Here is an 18,207-nt window from a genome sequence, read left to right as displayed (position 1 = left end):
GCGGTTTGAATAATTCATGAGCCAACATGGTCGCAGGGCGTGTTCCTCGCTGGAAGCTGTGCACTTACTGTCTGACTAGGCTGCAGATCAAGGTCTCTTGTTGACTTTGTCTGACTAATGGGATACTGTGCAAAGCTGCAAGAGTTTGTTCTATTTAAATAATGAGGTGTATTTGTACCGATAAGAAAGTGACTGTGTTTGACTCCATTCCTTAATGTGTCCCCGGTTCAATCAGTAGCAGCGAGTGATGGGAGCTGCTGCTCCTGTCAGTGAGCCAGCTCTCCAAGAGTCGGCTCTTCCTCAGTCCGAACGGCCTTTCATTTTTACCACTTGTGCCTTTTAGAATTCAGCCACGTTCTGTGCTGTTTAGACTTGTGATGCACACACACACACACACACACACACACACGCCACTTAAATCATTCGGAACATTCTTTATGCTGAAGTATTTGTCACTCTCTGAAACAAGAGACAACTCTGCTGCACAAAGCACATAGAAATGTACCGTATTTTCCGCACTATAAGGCGCACTTAAAAGTCTTGATTTTTTTTTCAAAAAACGACAGTGCGCCTTATAATCCGGAGCGCCTTATATATGGATTGATTCTGGTTGTGCTTGCTGACGTCGAAGCGATTTTGAGAGGTACACGGCGCTCTGTCAAAGTGTTTTACCGTAGCACGATTTAGGTAAATTACAAAGACGCACCGCTCGCAGCATTACGGCTATCGCGGAGTAATACATAAGCCTCTTATACACTAAGATGAAGATGAAGATCGCGTAGATGAAGTGAGACAGTGTTCAGGAGTCCGGCGGTGCTGTAGAATCAAGCACTGATGGAACGTAATCGAACGCCTCCCGAACCGTGCTAGAGAACCTGCGGTGGATTTCAACTCGCGTTGGTAACATATTTCTAGCGGTATCATTGTGTTTTTTATTTGTTACAAACAAGTTTTAGAGTTACTGTGAACGCAGTTAATAAAGTCTGACGGACTTATCTCTGATTCTTTTGTTTCGCTTAATGCGCCTTATAATTCGGTGCGCCTTATATATTACATAAGTTAGAAAATAGACCATTTATTGACTGTGCGCCTTATAATCCAGTGCGCTCTATAGTGCGGAAAATACGGTAATTGTTTTAATTGGTTTGAATTAAGAATGAACTAGTGAGCAGGTGTTTTTCTCAGCATGCACGGCAACCAGCTCTGCCTGACTGCTGCAAAGGTCTGAGGTATTTCATTCTGCTATTGCAGTGCTAATATATACAGACATGAAGAAATTGTATTTTTATTCGCTAATTAGTATATAGTAATAATTGATAATGATACATTTCAACGTGTATTAATTTAATTCATTTTGTAAAACATTCCAATATGATCCTACCAACTCTTTGTCGTCAGGACAAGGACAGTACATCAGTATGCCAGAGGGGGCAGAGCTGAGTGTTCACTGCAAAGTTTTGGGGGCTAAAAGTGCCAAAATAAAATAAATGAATGAAAAATGAATGATCAAAGGAATTGAATTGCTTATCTAATTTTGAACTATTGATGTCTTTTTAAAGTGCATTTATTTCTGTCATTACTTAATTATTTCATGGTTATCTATAAACATAACTGATAAAATGGCTGCGATGAAGCTTCTAGTAAGTAACTAAGACGTAAAGAAGATCTTTGACACTTTAAGAGATGGTGATGCCTTTGAAGCCGAGTTTGCAGCTTGTTGCCATCCTGCTGCTGCTTCCTGTTCCCTCATCACTGGACCAACATCTTCAAAAGCACATCTGTGTCTTTACGTGCCATTTGAATCATCTTCAGTCGCTGCATGCGTGGTGAACCTGCAGCACAGAGACATTCTGCCTTGTCTTGCTTCACAGAAAAAGAAAGTAAAAGAAAGCAACAGCTCGCAAACGGTAGCCGACCAGCTGTAAATGAACAGGCTGGCTAGCAGCCGAGCTAGCAGCCGAGCAAGCGCCGCTGTAGGTCTCTTTAAAAGGGCACTCATTTTTACCTCTGTGTTACTCACATAACGACACATCTTTGGAATCAGAGCCTCCACAGGGTGACTGATGATGGCCCATTGTGTGCCATGTGCTCCCAGGTGCCCGGTGATTGAACGCCAAATTAACTTTCCTTCTGAGTGACTCTTGAGTAAGGTGAGGCCGTCGACAGCTTGCAGGTTCATACCAGGCTCAAATTCCTGCGAGCCGGAGTCACTCAGGTGTCCTTTTGAAGTCGCGCTCAGAGAAATAACCTCAAACTTTTAACCACCGTTGTCTGTCAGCTGCTGCAGAGAGCCACTTGATAATGAGCTTAAAAGCCATTTGTTCCAGGCAGCATTAGAATGAGTTTGATGAAATTAAATTGTTCATTTACCATCAATTTAGCCAAAATGTTGTTTTGCATTGCAAATTGAGAACAATGCTGTTGCTTCACTGCCAGTTCCAACCTCCGCATCCTGCTACTGATACACAGAGTCGTCCAGTGATGTATTTACACATCAGGAAAAGAAAGACTTGGATGAATATTTAATTTGTCTAAGTACTTTTATAAATATAGATACCTCTTTCTGAATTTGATCAGATTACAATAACACTGTGCACTGTGCGATGTTTTCCCAACAGATGGCGTTGCCCTTATGAATGTAGCATCAACAAGTATTGAGGTAACAAACGTTACCCAAGCAGTAGTTTGCCGTACACATAGATGTCTGGAAGCCAGCCACCACTTTGAGCACTTCTTGTGATTGTAGAGGCCAAAGGTAACTTATGTTAATCTCATAAAGTATTGGATTGGTTACATTTGGTATTGAAATATTGATGCTAGTTTTTCTGTTCCTGCTGTGTGTACATATTATGTTGACTGACTCTCTATTCACTGTCCCTCATCTGTGAATGTCCAAACACACGTTGTTCTTTAAGTGGACCAATCGGATATGTTACTGTGTGCCATTGATTAGAGTCGATGCAGCGCAGAACAAATGCGCTGCCTGTCCCAAGTAAAGTGATACAGTCCACAGTGACAGCTTTGTCTTCTTTACGTGTGAAAATAGTTTTTCTATCTTCTGCAAATTGTCTGTGTGTAATGGTCGGAGATAATGCACACATGCAGATGAGTTTATTTAAAAAAAAAAAAAAAAAAAATAGCAAAGGTTGACCACGTGAAACATATTTCCAACAGTTCCAGATCAATTATGTGCTTATTGTCTGTTCACCTCTGACCTTGTGAGTTAAGGTCCTGTGTGTATAATTTTAAAGGAAGCCCTGTATTTAAGGAAGCCTGTCTGTCTGTCTGTCTGTCTGTATTTAGGGCACTTTCAGGCTTCCTTAAAAAATGGTTGTGCAAGATGGCAGCTAGCTAGGCGCAAAACCCTTATTGTATTGGGCTGTATGTTAAGCTTTTACCAATATAAAAACCATAAATCAAGCCAGATTTTACACACTGGACCTTTCAACACCCTCATGCTCGTTAACTCGCACTCAACAGCGTTGTCGATTGTGTTTGCAACTCTGTGCTGTGTGTGCGTTGACTTGCAGAGAGCCTGACATCCCGGCCTGGGCTCCTCTCCTCTACCAGCTGAAGCTGCTGGACTTCAGGGAGAAACCCGACCCGCTGATGCTGCCCGTCGCCGACCGCATCCGCGTGGGCAACCAGAAGCGGGAGCGAGGGAACTTTCACTTCCAGAGGGAGGAGTTCTGCCTGGCTGCCCGAGCCTACCGCATCGCCCTGGACGTCCTCACCACGCGCAGCCCAGCGACGCCAGGTGGTCTTTCTGTATTCATAGGAGAATGTTTACGTGCTGCCATCTTGCTGGGGATGTGTTGTTTGTCGATGTGGCTGGAAAGCACGCACACACAGTGTTTTACGGTGCACTCACTGCACTTCCACATCCATCTCATCCCAGAATGACATAACAGCTCAGCCCTCCTCATCCTCCGCCTCTTCCTCCTGCTCCTCCTTCACTCTAATCGCACCATCACCATGCAGACACGCATTCATCCGCCACTATCAGTGTTTTTTTTTTCTCCCCCCCCCCCCCCGCTGCCCTCGATTCTTTTGCATAATTGAGACTAATCAACCTTCAGATCGTGTCCACCTATTTAATCGCCTCAATCACTGACGAGGCAGGGCGGGCTTGCGAGGGAAGTGCGGCCGAACACATCGCCGGAGATACACTGGCCTGGGAGGAGGCGGCCTGGGAGGAGGGCGGTTCGTCAGGGCATGGAGACGCTCTAATTAGTGGACGAGGAGGCCGGGGGGGCGTCTCCGGCTCGTCCTGACCCAGCAGATGTGTTTTACAGAAGCAATTTGCAGCGAGTGAAGAGCATAAATCACCGTGATTGGTTGGCTGGTTGGCCAAAACCTGCACGCTCATTAATAGCAGAGGCGATCGTGGTTCAACCAACAGAGTATTGTAACCTTGCTGTGACACAGAATTGCAGTGATTTCAAAGAAATAAGTTTTTGCGTGATGCAAAACGGCTTTAAAGTTGAATAAAAATAGACATTGAACTTCATCTTCACACAAAAGGAGCAGATGTTGTGAAGGGTTGTAGACCTAGCGACTCACGGTGCATTAATCATTGTTTTATATTAATCAGAGATCAGAGAAACTTACATAACATTAGCTCGAGTGCTCCAGGGGACACACTTACAATTTCTTTTAATCCCCATCAGTTTGTTTGCAGTTTCATCCTCATGAATTCTCTGCCATATGTTACGTTACCTACTGCAGCAGTCGCATAACGAGCTGTGCTTACTGGCAAACAAGCTACACCCGAGAGTTTACTGGAGCATTTAGTGGCGGAGGAGCCTTAGATTGTGTCCTCAGAGATCACATCGTTCCTTCTGTCTCCAAGGCAGTGAGAAATTAGCAGCCTCAGAAAATCCACTTCAACCTCTTTTCCAAACCATTAAATTTGGGTTAAAAATAAATAAAAATCCACATGTGGCTGCTGAGCTGCGAAGCACTTCTCTTCCACCACACTCAGAGCCAAGGAGAAAGACTTGCACTCATTACCGGGGTCATGACTGTGTTCAGCTGCGCGTGTTTGGGTCTAATGATTAAACTATGCAGTCATTACAGCAGGAGCAGTGATACATTATCCTGATGAAAAAAAAAAAAAAAACACAAACACGCACGCACACTTGACTCTTCTCACAATAAAAGGATCTTCTTCAAAGGCATCTTCTCTTTGAAGAATCAATGATTTTTCTTCATGCCTCAACATTTTTGCACAAATCCGTGCGGAATTAGATGTGTTTTTCCAGCGGTCCCGCGCAGCGAAAAAATATCAGCGGTTGCGTGCCTCCGTTTGTGTGCAGACGGTGGCGCTGGCAGCGCGGAGGCCGAGGCGGAGGAGGTGCGGGACTACAGGGTAAAGTGTTTGAACAACCTGGCCGCCGCTCAGCTCAAGCTGGAGCAGTTTGGCGAGGCGCTGCACACGAGCCGGGACGTTCTGACCCTCGAGCCAAACAACGTCAAGGCCCTCTTCAGGGCGGGAAAGGTGAGGGCCCTGTGCGCTGGTTTTCTTGGAGAGGTGCTGCGAGTCACACTGATACAGATGCAGGAAAGTTTTCTGTTTACAACCCCCACAGGGTATTTAAGTTTCCACAGAATTATAACCACTGAAATATATACATCCATACATTGAGGAGCATAGAGCAAGTGTCAGATAAACAAGTGTGAAGGATAAAAACACGTGAAACAGATTTGAAATACAAGAATGGCAAAAAGAGCAACATGGAAATAATCTGCACTTTAAAATGACCTTTACATTTTTGTGGAGAAAATCAAATTCTCTTCCTTTCCCCCCCAGTTTCCTGATTATTATCTATATTTTATCCATTGTATGGTTTCTCGTGGTTGATTTGGATCGCTGCTCTGATTTTATTATTACTCTGTGTTCTTATCTTTCGGGTTTGTGTTTTATGGAATCAATTTCCATTACTGTAAATCCTTTTGTAACTCAATTTTCAGAGAGTGCTACAGAAAAAAAAAAAACTCAAAACAAAACTTAAGCATTATTCTGATTAAACCTGATGACTTTGGGGTTAAAGAGTTCCCTGATGCCGTTGTTCTCCTCCTGTTTTGTTTTGTGATGCTGGCACACACACACACACACAAAGCTCTCTTATCTCCTGCAGCTCCTGTCAGAGACGGGGGAATACAAAGAGGCGATGGAGGTGCTTAAAAAGGCCTTGAAACTGGAGCCGGCCACCAAGGTGAGATTATGTGGGTGGGCCACCAGCGCCACCACTGTCAACTGACCCTTAAAGCCTTGTACACACGCAAGGCGAACACCGCTGCAAAATAAAGACACCATTACAACACAGTAAATGGAAAACAAATACAAAGAGCTGTAGCTTGACACCTTGCCAGTGGTTGCTCAATAGCACTAATTACGAAGTGAAACTGAGTCTGATAGGTGTGACAGGTATTTCTATGGTTGGGAGCATAATTGCAAATTCATATTCAAACCCGACGCGATGAAGGAGATTTCTTTGCCGTGACTAAACCGGAATGACTGTAAAGTTCAACCTCTGGTGCAAATGCACTTCTGTGAGATTAGTGCGCAGCCTTCCCTGCCGCTCTGCTACTTAGACAAAGTACAAGTAACTTTGTCAGACACGCAATAAGAATAAACGTCCCACTGCTTCATTTCTTCACGGCCTTTTTAATATTCCGCCAGTTTCATGTCTTCCAGCTGCTTGATTCTTTCTTACTGCAGCCTTTCAGTTCCCCGAGTCAAAAGAAAACTTTTTGGCATCCGTGATCACCACTTCATCATGAAGAAAACCTCCCCCTTCACAGCCAAACATAAAAGATTCAGTGGATTTAAAGCTGTTCGCACATCAGCCCGATAAAAAAGGCTCCCAGCGAGCGACTTCTGTCGGCCGCCTGCTCGGCCTGCTCTGCCAAAGCCTCCGCCGAGGCAAAGTGCACATCTGGCAGTCTGCAGATGTGACCGCAGCTTTCAGAGGCTTGTCCGGCAAACTTTTTTTTTAAAAAGAAAACAACACACAGAACACACACACGCACACACACACACACACACACACACACACAGTCACGTAAGCAAAGCATTTGTCAGTCGCTGGGCAGTCGTGCACTCTCAGGAATGAGGAGGTGAGACAAGACAGTCACAGTTTACACCAGGCTGCGACGACACCACACACACACACACTGTGTGATTAAGATAAAGACTCTGCGTCACAACACGCGCATGCACACACACACACAAACACACAGAGACAACAATTATCTACTAGTGTGCAATATTTTAGTTTATTGCTGTCGTTGTTTGCGTCCTGAGGCTTCAACACTTCAGGGTGCAGAGTGCAAGTTCCCTCAGCTCGCTGTCTCCAGTGTTACAGTGACCTGACCCGGCAGCGCCGCGCTCCCAGATACGTCTGCTCTCGTCGTCTAGACAAAACCAAAATACACGCCGCTTCTTTAATTACAGCCTTGTCGCAACTGTTTGCGGAATACTGATTTTAGCTGCTTTGTGAGAAAAAAAGAAAAAAAAAAAAAACTGAAAAATCCCCTCGTGCGGCTGTCTGCAGATGCTGATCAAATCCTCCAAATGAGTGAGATCACAGCCAAGATTTTATTTAGAAACACAAATTAAGAATAGTTTCTTTTCTTTCTTCTTCTTTTTTTTTTTTTTAAACTCTGTTCAGCTCCCTCTTCCCTTCTTTGTTCTCTTCATTCCCCCCCCTCCCCCAAACCTCTGCTCTCACCTGCTGGAGGTTTTAAAAACTGCAACTTCTATCTTGTTTTTCTTGATAAAAGTTTTCCGTCAACGTCCTCCCTCAAAAAATAAGTCTTTGGGAATTCATTTTCACCTTTTTCCTGCAGGCAATCCACGTCGAGCTATCAAAACTGGTCAGAAGGCAGTGTGGAGGCAAGGACAGTGAGGAGGAGTGGAGCAAGCCGGAGCACAAGCGCCGAGACAACGCTAAAGAACCTTCTGTGATTCCTTCCAAGAAACCCACTGTAAGCAATAAGATAAATATGTAAACATGCTTGAGTGTGATAACCAGCAGGACATATTTATTTTGCTTTTTGCTGCCGTTGTTGTGTTTTAGGGAATTTCCTGGAAGTTTATACTTGGAGCTTTGGTCGTGGCCTTGGGCAGCTTAGTGACATCAGTGATCCTGACTGCAAGAAACTGAAAACCCTCACAGTCGTCATCATCATCACCATCACCACCATCATCATCATCATCATCATCACCACCGTCGTCAACAAGCCACTGGTCGTCTGTCGGCATTTGAAAAGCTCGTTGGAAGAAAGTTTTCGTTGCTGCTGCACCAAAGAGGTTTTCAGGGTTTAAAAAAAACAACAACCACAACCCCCAAAAGAGAAAAAATAGTTCAGTATTTACGAGAGAATTATAGTGTGTTGATGGATAAGACAAATGTTTTGTCCCAAAAATATTTTATTTGGAAAAGAACTTATTTATGTACTTAATTTAAAACGTGTGCCTGCACGCAGACACGCGGTAGAAAATAAGATTTTGTACAAACTGTAACCGAGCTACAAAAAGTTAATAAAGCACAGAGATACAGATCAGTGTTGGGAGTGAAATGATTTACACACATTTATAGCAACCCTTGTGCTGGAGTGCTTAATTAAAATGTCACCAAAATGTATTTAAAACCCAATGACCAAATACAAAACAACGCTTTAAAGTGAAGAAAGTGCATAATTCTAGTTCGTTTTTTTTTTTAGCCTTATCAATTATCTCATAAAAACCATAAAAATATAAGAACCATGTTTACAATTGTTCGATTGTTGAAGACTAAAACCTTCATATTATTTTGACTTTTACGGCCCGAGTGAAACATCTTGTTAAACTTTTTAAAGGAGAAATAAAAGTCACTTCCTGTTCTTGCTTAGTCCGTTTCAAAGTCTGCAGCAGGTGCTGAAGCTCTTCTTGCTGTTGGATGGACTCAGCGTGACCTCGGAATCTGACTGCCGCCTCAGCTTGGCATTCTTCTTTACTTCTCTACACATGGAAGGAAAAGCAAGCCTCAGTGATGTGACCGAAAACTACTTGAAGCTCCAGCCCCTCTCGGCCTCCTACCTGGCCAGATGAAGAACGGCCTCGACGACGTTGGTTCCATCTTTGGCGCTGGTCTCGCAGAACAGGGCTCCGTACGTCTGCAGGCGCATGGTGGACATCCTCAGTTTTATTTTGACACCCAAAAGTCGGGGGAGTCTGCGTCAACTTTTCCGCAGCGGTTGGAGTGAGAGAGTTACTCACCTTGGCTAACTTCTCTCCGTGCAAACTGCTGACACAGGTTCCCTCAGGATGCTGCTCGCGAAGGTCCACTTTGTTTCCAACAACACATATGGAGATTTTATCCTCGGCTGAATCCTGGGCAAGAAAACAAATGGAAGTTGTGAAAAAGAATGTCTGCTCTTTGGGTAAGGTCATGTTTATTAACCACCCAGCTACGAATGGAGAGTGTGTCCACACTCACCTGGATCTGATCCACCCACGCTCTCATGTTCAGGAAGCTGCTTTCAGAAGTGACGTCGTAGAGGAGAAGGACGCCGTGAGCTTTACGGAAGTAGGACCTGGCGATGCTGCGAAACCTACGGAGAAAGGAGCTTGGATTTACACCCAACAGTGGATTTTGTATTTTTTCTTTTTTATTATTATTTTTTTTTAACAAAATGCCACATGAAGTGCTAGATTTAACCGTTCTCCCCCCAAAAATGCAGGAGGGTATAAACACAGGCCTAATTATGCTGCTTTCTGGGGATTTGCACGCACATTGTTTGGGCATAATTAGTTTTAGAGTAAAGCACAGGACAAAAAATGTAAAATTCGCAATATGGAACCTTTGAAATAAGAAAACATAGCATTGTCCACCATGAAGGGCCGTACCTTTCCTGTCCAGCTGTGTCCCATATCTGTAAGTTTGTCTTTTCTCCATCCACAAGCATTCTCTTCACTTGGAAATCAACTCCTAAACACAGGGGGGGGAAAAGACTGATTTTTAACATCTGCAATCAAGGATAGCGTATGTTGGCGGCGTCTCATCAAGTGGGACGCTTGCGTGCGTGTGTGATTGTGCGAGCACTGCCACCCACCCAGTGTGGTCTGAATGTCTCCTTTGAACTCGTTGTTGGTCAACCTCAGCAGGAAACTCGACTTTCCCGCTCCTGCGTCTCCGGCGAGAACCAGACGGTACATTGGAGCAGGTCCCTCAGTTTCCTCTGGGTCTGGATCTAGGTGCTGTAAAGACTATGATTAATGTGGTAGTGATTTAAAAAGAGTTGTCCTATTTACGACATCCACACTGTAATAATGAACATGCTATCAATACATCTGTGCATTCCCTGCTGACAAACGAGAGGGAAATATTTGGAATTGAATGCGAGAGAACGTAAAATCTCTATGGGGGTCAAAGGTCAACTTTGTCCTAGAGACGTGGGGCCACTTGCTTTGTCATCAGGATCCCTCAAGAAGCGCCCACGCCAAATTTGGGGGTTCTTCCCCCCGCCCCTTTTTTTTTCTTTTTCTTTCTTTCTTTCTTTCTTTCTTTCTTTCTTTCTTTCTTTCCAGGAAAAAAAAAGGGAGAAAAAAAAAGTAAAAAAATTTTGGGGGCTTCTAGCGCGTGACGAACCCCGAAGCCCTAACCCTAATTTCAGCCTTAAGCGTAACCCTAACCCTAATTTGGGGGACTCCAAAGTTGACAACTTTGGCATTGACATCATGGTATTTTTCAGTTTTTCAGGTGGATTATTTCCAAAATTACACAGGAGAAATTGACATGTGAGGTATCATCAATGCGCTTCCGTAGGGAAGCAAAGTACATTTGAAACATCCCTCAAAAGACCAAACTTTACCTTGGAGGAAAATGCAGACAGACGCCTCCTTACTGACGATGCAATGGAGCTCCCCCTGGTGGGAAGCCCAAGCACTGCCGCCTCCGTTATCTGCGGCAGACAGAGAACACGGATTTGAAGGAGGCCCGCTGTGCAGTACCGCACCTGTCCTGCCGGGACCTGACGTCCACTCTGACCTCCACATCAGAGGGCACGCACGAGAAACTGCGGTGCACAGTTTCCGTGGAGCTCCTGCTGTTGTCGCTGTCGTAATCGCTGGCGGTGCTGTCGGCGGTGTCCATCGCCATGGAGACCCCGCTGTCCAGGTAGGTGTCGGCCCAGCTGGACACATCGCAGTACGTCGTTTTGCCGAGCTCCGGCGCCAGGCTGGAACATTAGGGCCGGATCTTTACAGGGTTTTGCTGAGATACTAGCAGTAGATCTGCACCGCATTATATTTACCTGCTACACTTGAGCGTGCTCTGTCTGAGAGGCTTCATACGTCGGGCTGGGATTTCATTTTGAGGGGACAGCTGTCAAAACATATGAAGGACACAGTTGAGGTTTTTTCAGGTTTCATGTTGCGTCAGTAGATGGGAGGCACCGGTGATCAGCGGCCTCACCCTTCTTTTAGCTGCACCGGCCAAGGCGGAGCGCAGTCCGTCGTTACTGTCGTACAGCTTCCTGTTGGTCTCCCTGATGACAAGATCCAGGTCGTAAAGGTGGGCACAGGTCAAGATTTTCACTTTTACTTTAGTACAACAAAGGTTTTTCTTGTACTTTATTATCATTTTAGAGAGTGCCTGGCTTTGATAATCAAGTGGGTGAAAAAAGTTCACAATATCAAAAGTGGAGAGTGTGATAATATTTGTTAATAATAACAAGTATGGCTTTTTAGGGTGCCTAGCTTTGACAACCAGGGAGAGGAAAAAGGATTAAAAATCATCTGTACAAATGAGGATTTTGAAAAGAAAAAAAGAACATGCAGCTTGACACTTACTGGAGGATCTGAATCTGACTGGAATAAGACTGACACTCTGCAAGCATCTTCCTCAGATCTTCCGTTTCTCTGTTGGGAAACACACAAAACAGCTTCACTGTAGTTTTCCATTCTCTCTTCCCTTCCCCCTTTAATTCTGATGGATCTAAGCTCACCTTTCGTGCAGCTCTTTCTGGTCTAAATATAAGTTCTTCAGCTTGTCCAGTTCCGAGTGCAGCACAGAGATGTCTGTGTGCGCCTGCATCAAGGACGACCGCAGCTGCTCGTTTTCCTGGAAGAACATTTAGCGGCTGTTTACAAACAAACAAAAAGCAAACAACTCCATGAGCCGCCACCTCCGAGATGAAGCACCTGTGAGAGCTCTCGGATCTGCCGGTTCAATCTGATCACCTCCTCCTGTGAGCGCCTGAATTCGGACTCCTTTTGGCTCTGGAAAACAAGAGTGAGTGAGACAGGCCCTGCAGCTGGCAGACAAAAACACTCTAGATTGGATTTTACTTGTGAACATATTCTAACAGTGTTTGCTTCTCATCTGATTTTTTTTTTTAAACAAGTCTGCAACAGGCGCATCAACAGTGATATCTAACGGTCGTCACACTAGAGAGGCAACAAAGAGCTTAAGAAAACAGCAGCACCATCGACATAAATCAGCACTGGCTCCTTTTCTTATTTGTTTGTTTGTATTCTATTTGCGAATAAGAGCAACGCACGGGGCAGCTTTAGGCTGCAGCGCTGGGTGTGTAATGCAACTGTTGTTACTATGGTTACAGCCTGTTTACAGCCGTCACCCATGTGGACTTTGGTTGCCCCTTGTACAAGATCGCTATTGCTTTACGTAACCTGTGCAGAAGCTTTGACGTACGCACGTCGTCACGCCCCGAAGGTTCTTGCAGACACAACCAATGAGAGTGTGACGCTTTGTGACGCAAAGCACAAGCGATGAACAGGAAACACAGTTGACTTATTTTTTGACATTAACTGAGAGAACTGGGAGCTGGCTGAATCCCAAATGAAGCGTCCAAACATTTGTTCAAATCAGATGCGACCTGAATACCCTTAAAATAATAGCGGCCTTCTATAGTGGCTTCTTATGTATTATGGAAGAACGAGTTAGCAGCCTCGCAGTGGCCGATCGACTGACTGATAACTGACAGTAAAACCTGTTTGCCACTGACTGATGGACTCTCCTTTTCTCCCTGACTTGAGCTGTGTACACTAGAGACGTTTACGGGGGAAGCAACATGTCAGACACCTCAAGAGCCGCTAACTCTTTTCCTGTTTAACGTTCTAAGTGCTTCTTCCAGCGGTTATTTTTGAACTGCAGGGGAATTCATCAATTATACTGTATATATTGTCAATTTCATCTATACTCATCTACTCATCACTAACCTCACAAACAGCCAGAAATCAGCCTGTGTGCAGCTTTTTGCAATCATGTGCCAGACTGTAAAACTAAATATTGTTTTCCTTGTCCCAATAATGAAAAAATAGGAGATACCACTGATATGAATAAACTGCTAGACACACCTAATAACACATTAGTGAATGGGCTTTAATTTGGGCTTTAATGTGCTCAGGTAAAGGTCACACTAGCACTGTTATGGAAAACACTCCCGACAGTTTTGGAAAAAAACCAAAGAAAAACAAAACACTTCCTGTGCCAGGTGCATTGGGGGTTTTCCCCAGCAGGTTGAGGTGAAGCTGCTTGGGCAGGGGCTTTCTGTTGTCTTCCACAGTGAAGAGGAAATATGAAAGCTGCATGACTCCCTCCTACCTTTATCAGCCTGTCCACAGTCGTTTGCAGGTCTGACACTTTGTTCTCATGCTTCCGCTGTACATTTGCCAGAATTTCTTCCGTCTTCTTTTGCTCCTGCACACATGAAACCCGAAGCAGTCAGAGGTGCATGCCGGCTGCAGCCTTGAAGAGGGGCTTTTATCGCACTTCACAGAGGCTCTTTGTGAGCAGGCATGTAAACCAGCCTCGGTGTGCTGCATCACAAACACACAGGTAGCTCTCAAGAAGCAGCGAGTGGAAAGTGCAGCTTTCACTCAGTGTTGCCTTGTTGCGTCTCAAAATTAGCTTCTTTATGAACCTCAACCATTGAAAGGTATCCTGACAATCCAATCTTTGCACGTCACAGGCGCTGCAGGTGCCACGCTTACCTCCTGTCTCACCCTCTCCTCCGTTCTGGAGAGCTGCTGTTGGATGTCTTCCTCCAGTTCTGTCAGGTGACTGCTGTTCATCTCCTCAGCTCTGTTTGAGCACAAAGATGCCTTCAAAGACACGACCTCAAACGAACGAGGGAAAGAGTCACCCAACAACAACAACAACAAAAACACAGATCCCGATGCACTCTCCACTTGTGTCGCTTCCAGCAGAATGACAACAGTTGTCAACGCTCTGCACTAGTCAGACAACACAGGAACCAACCGGAGGTGAGGGAGGGACAGCGTTCAACATGCATAGCTAAGTGTGACCGCTGGATTGTGGCATTAAGGAAACTTCAACTCTCAAAATCAGGTCACCCTTTCTTGACAGAGCTCAGACGCATAACAAATGTAGCTCTGAACCAAACTTTCCAAATTAGAAAGAACTTTTAGAGGCTAGACGTTTGGGTCAGACCCTGCTTGCAGGAAGGCTGGCCTCTTCCTTGATCAGCGGTTGGTTTGAGATTAAAGTCTGAGTTGCAAGTGACTACTTATTTTTAATTACACCACAATATGCACAAGAGTATGCAGCGAAACAAGGACAGGGTGGCGCATAGAAATTCCTACTACCTCTAAAGTCCTTCCTTCTTCCTCGTGTGAGGAATGTCTCATTTCTCCGAGTTGTCACCGAACAACAGAACAGGGCTGTGAACAAAAACACCTCCGCCTTCTCCTGCACGACTGAAATGTAATACTTGTGGGCAAGGTACCACACAAGTGATTATTTAATAGGCTTCCAGGAAGTTACCACACGTCTTAATGCCCATTTAGAAAAGAGGAACCCTGACTGCAACAATCAAAGCCAACATTTTCCTCCGAACGGCTTCACTGTTGAGATGTTAAGAAAATGACCTAAACATTAAAAAAAAGGAAGTAAAGTTTGTTCAAAACTATAATAGAAAATGATGTGACTTGGACACGTTAAGAAAAAAGTGTAGCCTTGTAAATATTTGCTATCCAGAGGAGAATTTTCTACCCAAGAGAGATGTGGTATTGGATCTCAGTGAATGCCAATACTCCATTAGTGAACGATCTCACAGGAACCAGCAAGTGGGCCCCTACACCTAAATCTGATCAAACAACACCAAATTGTAATAATAAAAGCAAACAAATAGCATTTATTCAAACTTGCATAAAGTCTCTAAAATAATAAAAAAAAAGGGTGACGATCATCCTAAACAAAGGCTACAAAGGCGGAGATAAAAGCAGATGGAACATCGAGAACAAATCTGATACGTGTGGAGAGTTTTAATGAGAAATTTATTTTTTTCCTCCTTGAGTTTCTGCTTTTTGGGTTGAAATTATTTCATGTGGTTTTAATTTCGCCATTTGTCAACGCCTGTTCCACTTATTACACAACTTTAGCCACAAGAGGGCAGCAGTTTGCCTTCTTTAATTATAAAGCCTCAAAAATCCAACTTTCCCCAAAAGTAAAAAACCTTAACAGAATTTTTTTTGAGAGCTTCCAAGCCCCACAAAAAGTCGACGGTTCTCACCGCATTAAGCTGGTCTCCATTCGCTCGCACTCCTGCCGGTTTTCCCGGACGTGGCTGAGCAGAGAGTGGACGACTTCCTCATACTGCTGCAGCAGAGCTCTGTTTGCAGAGGAGTGAATGGCCTGGTAAAGATCAGCCAGCTGCTCCCGGAGTCTGCTTGAGGAGAGCAAATAGTGGTGAGCAGAGCAGTGAGGAGGTCAGTGTTGCTTCATTACTCCCAACCCACCCAGGAACCATCAAGTATCAAAATACCGGTGACTCAATCTAGGACTCTATTTTCTTTATGCTCTGTTTCCTCTTGTGCATCAAACGACTTGGCGCTGTCACCTGCAGTGGTGCCAGAAATCTGCTGCTGTTCACTGCTTGTCCTCTTCCTGTGCTGGAGTCATCAGTCTGTGCAACATAGACTGATGGAGATGACTGATTCTTCCAGTCATATGACCCGTTCTGTTTAACTGCTTGTTATTTAATTAGACTGTCCCATCCATCTCACGGAAACCTCATTGTTAAGGTCCGTCATGTTTGCCTCCAGGCTTTCCAAACACTGCTGATTTATGTTGTAATGTCTGTAGAATATGTATAATGTTGGTCAGACTGCCCGTCAATATTTGCTAGTAATACAGTATACGGACTATACTAATTAGATTTGGTTGACAAAGGTATTTTCACCCATAATGCAAATGGTGATGTCATTTGGAGCCAATTGTGGTGAATACGTATCACATAAAGTTAAAGTCATTCCTGTTACAGAGACTGGAGGGTTGTTCATTATGTAATCTTACAATAACAGTTACAGAACTAGGTCCAATCGGGCTGGACACTTGAATAAACATGATAAGGAATAAAAGTGTTTGGGGAAAGGCTCAGTGTTTCACCATCCAATGACAAGAACAGATAGTACGAACAATGTGAAGCTCATTTCTCATCTCAAATCTTAAATTTATATAAAAATTATATATTTAAAAAAAAAAACAAAAACAGGCTATTTAAATCCTTATTATACGCATTAACACAACACAAACAACTATTAATCATTTTAATGCGAGATTATTGAACTACAAACATATATAATACAGGTTGGGTCTTTGAATGGCTAAAATAAATAAATAATAAATACACCGTCGGTATGGGTCGTGCTATGACGTCAGAGGGTCAATCAGACGTGACTTTACCTTTCAGAGATCAGTCTGTCCACATCACTCCCGCCCACAAACTCTTCCCAGGGACCGGGCGGCTCGGTGCCGAGGGCGGTCAGGTCCAGGCTCTCCGAGAACTCCTGGAACCGGGAGGAGAACTTTCTGTAGTCGATGAACCCGTCCTCGTCCGTGTCGAACTTTCCGAACAGAGTCGCGATCTGCTCCTCGGGGACGCTGAGCCCACGGCAGACCGCAGTAAAGTCCTCGTACTCGATCCGACCCGATTTGTTCACATCGCAGGCGGAGAAGAGTCTCCGGAGACTCGGCCGCTCCATCGCGGGACGGGTTCGGTTCAGGAAACGAGGAGTTCGCTTCCTCTGCACGCCTCGCCAAAAACAAAGGTGTCACACAGAGGCGCTCATTGGTCCCAACCTTATCGTGGGCGGGTCTCACCTGTATAAACGGACCACAGGAGCCCCCTTGTCTTCTATTCGGTACCGGTCAGTGACAGACGCAGCGTCATCGCAGTTTCCATGCAGGCAGGGCATCAGCAAAGCCGTCATGAGAGCAGAACTCACGCAAGTAAGCCGTGTGTGTGTGTTTGTCTTTGAGGTGTGTGGTGCACGGCTTTTATCACACCTGACTCCACCCTGCCGCCCAGTCATAAAAAAAAAATGGCAGTGGAAGCAAGAAGCAATAGACTAAAAATATAGTTTTAATGCCAGAGCCACAACTAAGTTGTGAATTGCCCAACGCATTTGTTATCTGTGGCATGAAGAATCACTCTTAAGTATGAGGATTATGTCCTATTGTCCCTATTAACATAAACACCCCAAATTATTTATTTGTGTCTGTATGATGCAGCTGTGCCCCTTTAAATGGAAAGAAAATTGCGAATATTGTGTAATATTTGACGCGTAAAATGCTAGACTGCATTTTTGTCCACTAATCACTATTAGTACTTTTCCCACTTTTCTCACCACTGTTAAGGTATGCACTTTAAATTTCATCGTTGGCAAAAAGAAAAAAAAAAAAAAAAAAAAAAAAAAGCATTCTGTCCTGCCAGAGGCCGAGAATGAAAATCAGGGGAAATGAAAAAAATAAAATATCAATTTTGTCTTTATTTGAAAAAATTAAAATAAAGTGCTTTTTATATACAATACAAAAAAGGAAAAAATAAAGCAAACAGTAGTGATGTATGATACAAAAAATACAATTCACAATCTTTTTTTTCTCTTTACATTGGCAGCTGAATTTACAAAACAGTTTTACATAAGAAACTCTTGTTTAATTTTCACTTACATCACATCGACAAGTCTGAGCAGCCTGTACTGTCACAAATAGAAAGGCCAGACTACAGTGGTTTATTAGGAGAAGAGCAGACAAACATACCATACTGTCACTGTGGCGTTATTAGCTCAGGCTCGTATTGAAATCGATAGCATGTTTGGTACCTGCACAAATTGGACTAAGTCACACGCCCACTTCATAAGTGTTCTGCACTTGAATTTAGTATTATTCTGAGGAC

The 18,207-nt window shown here is 44.1% G+C and overlaps 2 protein-coding genes across 3 annotated transcripts in view; one reads left to right on the top strand and one right to left on the bottom strand.

Annotated features, from left to right (window-relative positions):
- Nucleotides 1-8,286, top strand: part of fkbp16 (FKBP prolyl isomerase 16) — a 32,282-nt gene extending 23,996 nt beyond the window's left edge. Inside the window, exons 4-8 of the mRNA XM_076037932.1 lie at nucleotides 3,531-3,757; nucleotides 5,319-5,500; nucleotides 6,141-6,218; nucleotides 7,855-7,992; nucleotides 8,085-8,286. Of these exons, the coding sequence (XP_075894047.1) occupies nucleotides 3,531-3,757; nucleotides 5,319-5,500; nucleotides 6,141-6,218; nucleotides 7,855-7,992; nucleotides 8,085-8,171 (712 nt within the window). The 3' untranslated portion in view covers nucleotides 8,172-8,286. The remainder of the gene's footprint in view (nucleotides 1-3,530; nucleotides 3,758-5,318; nucleotides 5,501-6,140; nucleotides 6,219-7,854; nucleotides 7,993-8,084) is intronic.
- A 133-nt stretch (nucleotides 8,287-8,419) lies between these two features.
- rasef2 (RAS and EF-hand domain containing 2) lies at nucleotides 8,420-17,233 on the bottom strand. 2 transcript variants are annotated; one of them, XM_076037928.1, is made up of 17 exons: nucleotides 16,716-17,233; nucleotides 15,544-15,696; nucleotides 14,003-14,093; nucleotides 13,614-13,709; nucleotides 12,191-12,268; nucleotides 11,995-12,110; nucleotides 11,840-11,908; nucleotides 11,463-11,535; nucleotides 11,302-11,372; nucleotides 11,025-11,226; nucleotides 10,861-10,950; nucleotides 10,102-10,255; nucleotides 9,896-9,977; nucleotides 9,486-9,600; nucleotides 9,266-9,379; nucleotides 9,086-9,162; nucleotides 8,420-9,007 (listed from the first exon to the last, which is right to left on the bottom strand). In XM_076037928.1, exons 1-17 carry the CDS (start codon nucleotides 17,012-17,014, stop codon nucleotides 8,905-8,907), a joined length of 1,983 nt encoding a protein of 660 aa, XP_075894043.1. In that variant the 5' UTR covers nucleotides 17,015-17,233; the 3' UTR covers nucleotides 8,420-8,904. The 2 variants fall into 2 exon arrangements, with proteins under 2 accessions (XP_075894043.1, XP_075894044.1); XM_076037929.1 differs by having other exon boundaries at nucleotides 10,102-10,246; nucleotides 16,716-17,232.
- Nucleotides 17,234-18,207: the final 974 nt, after the last annotated feature.

Source organism: Nelusetta ayraudi, unplaced genomic scaffold, assembly GCF_046127955.1.
Source record: "Nelusetta ayraudi isolate G7.1 ecotype Tasmania unplaced genomic scaffold, CSIRO-AGI_Nayr_v1 ptg000053l, whole genome shotgun sequence".
Lineage (NCBI taxonomy): Eukaryota > Metazoa > Chordata > Actinopteri > Tetraodontiformes > Monacanthidae > Nelusetta > Nelusetta ayraudi.
This window is presented reverse-complemented; position numbering and strand designations above follow the sequence as displayed.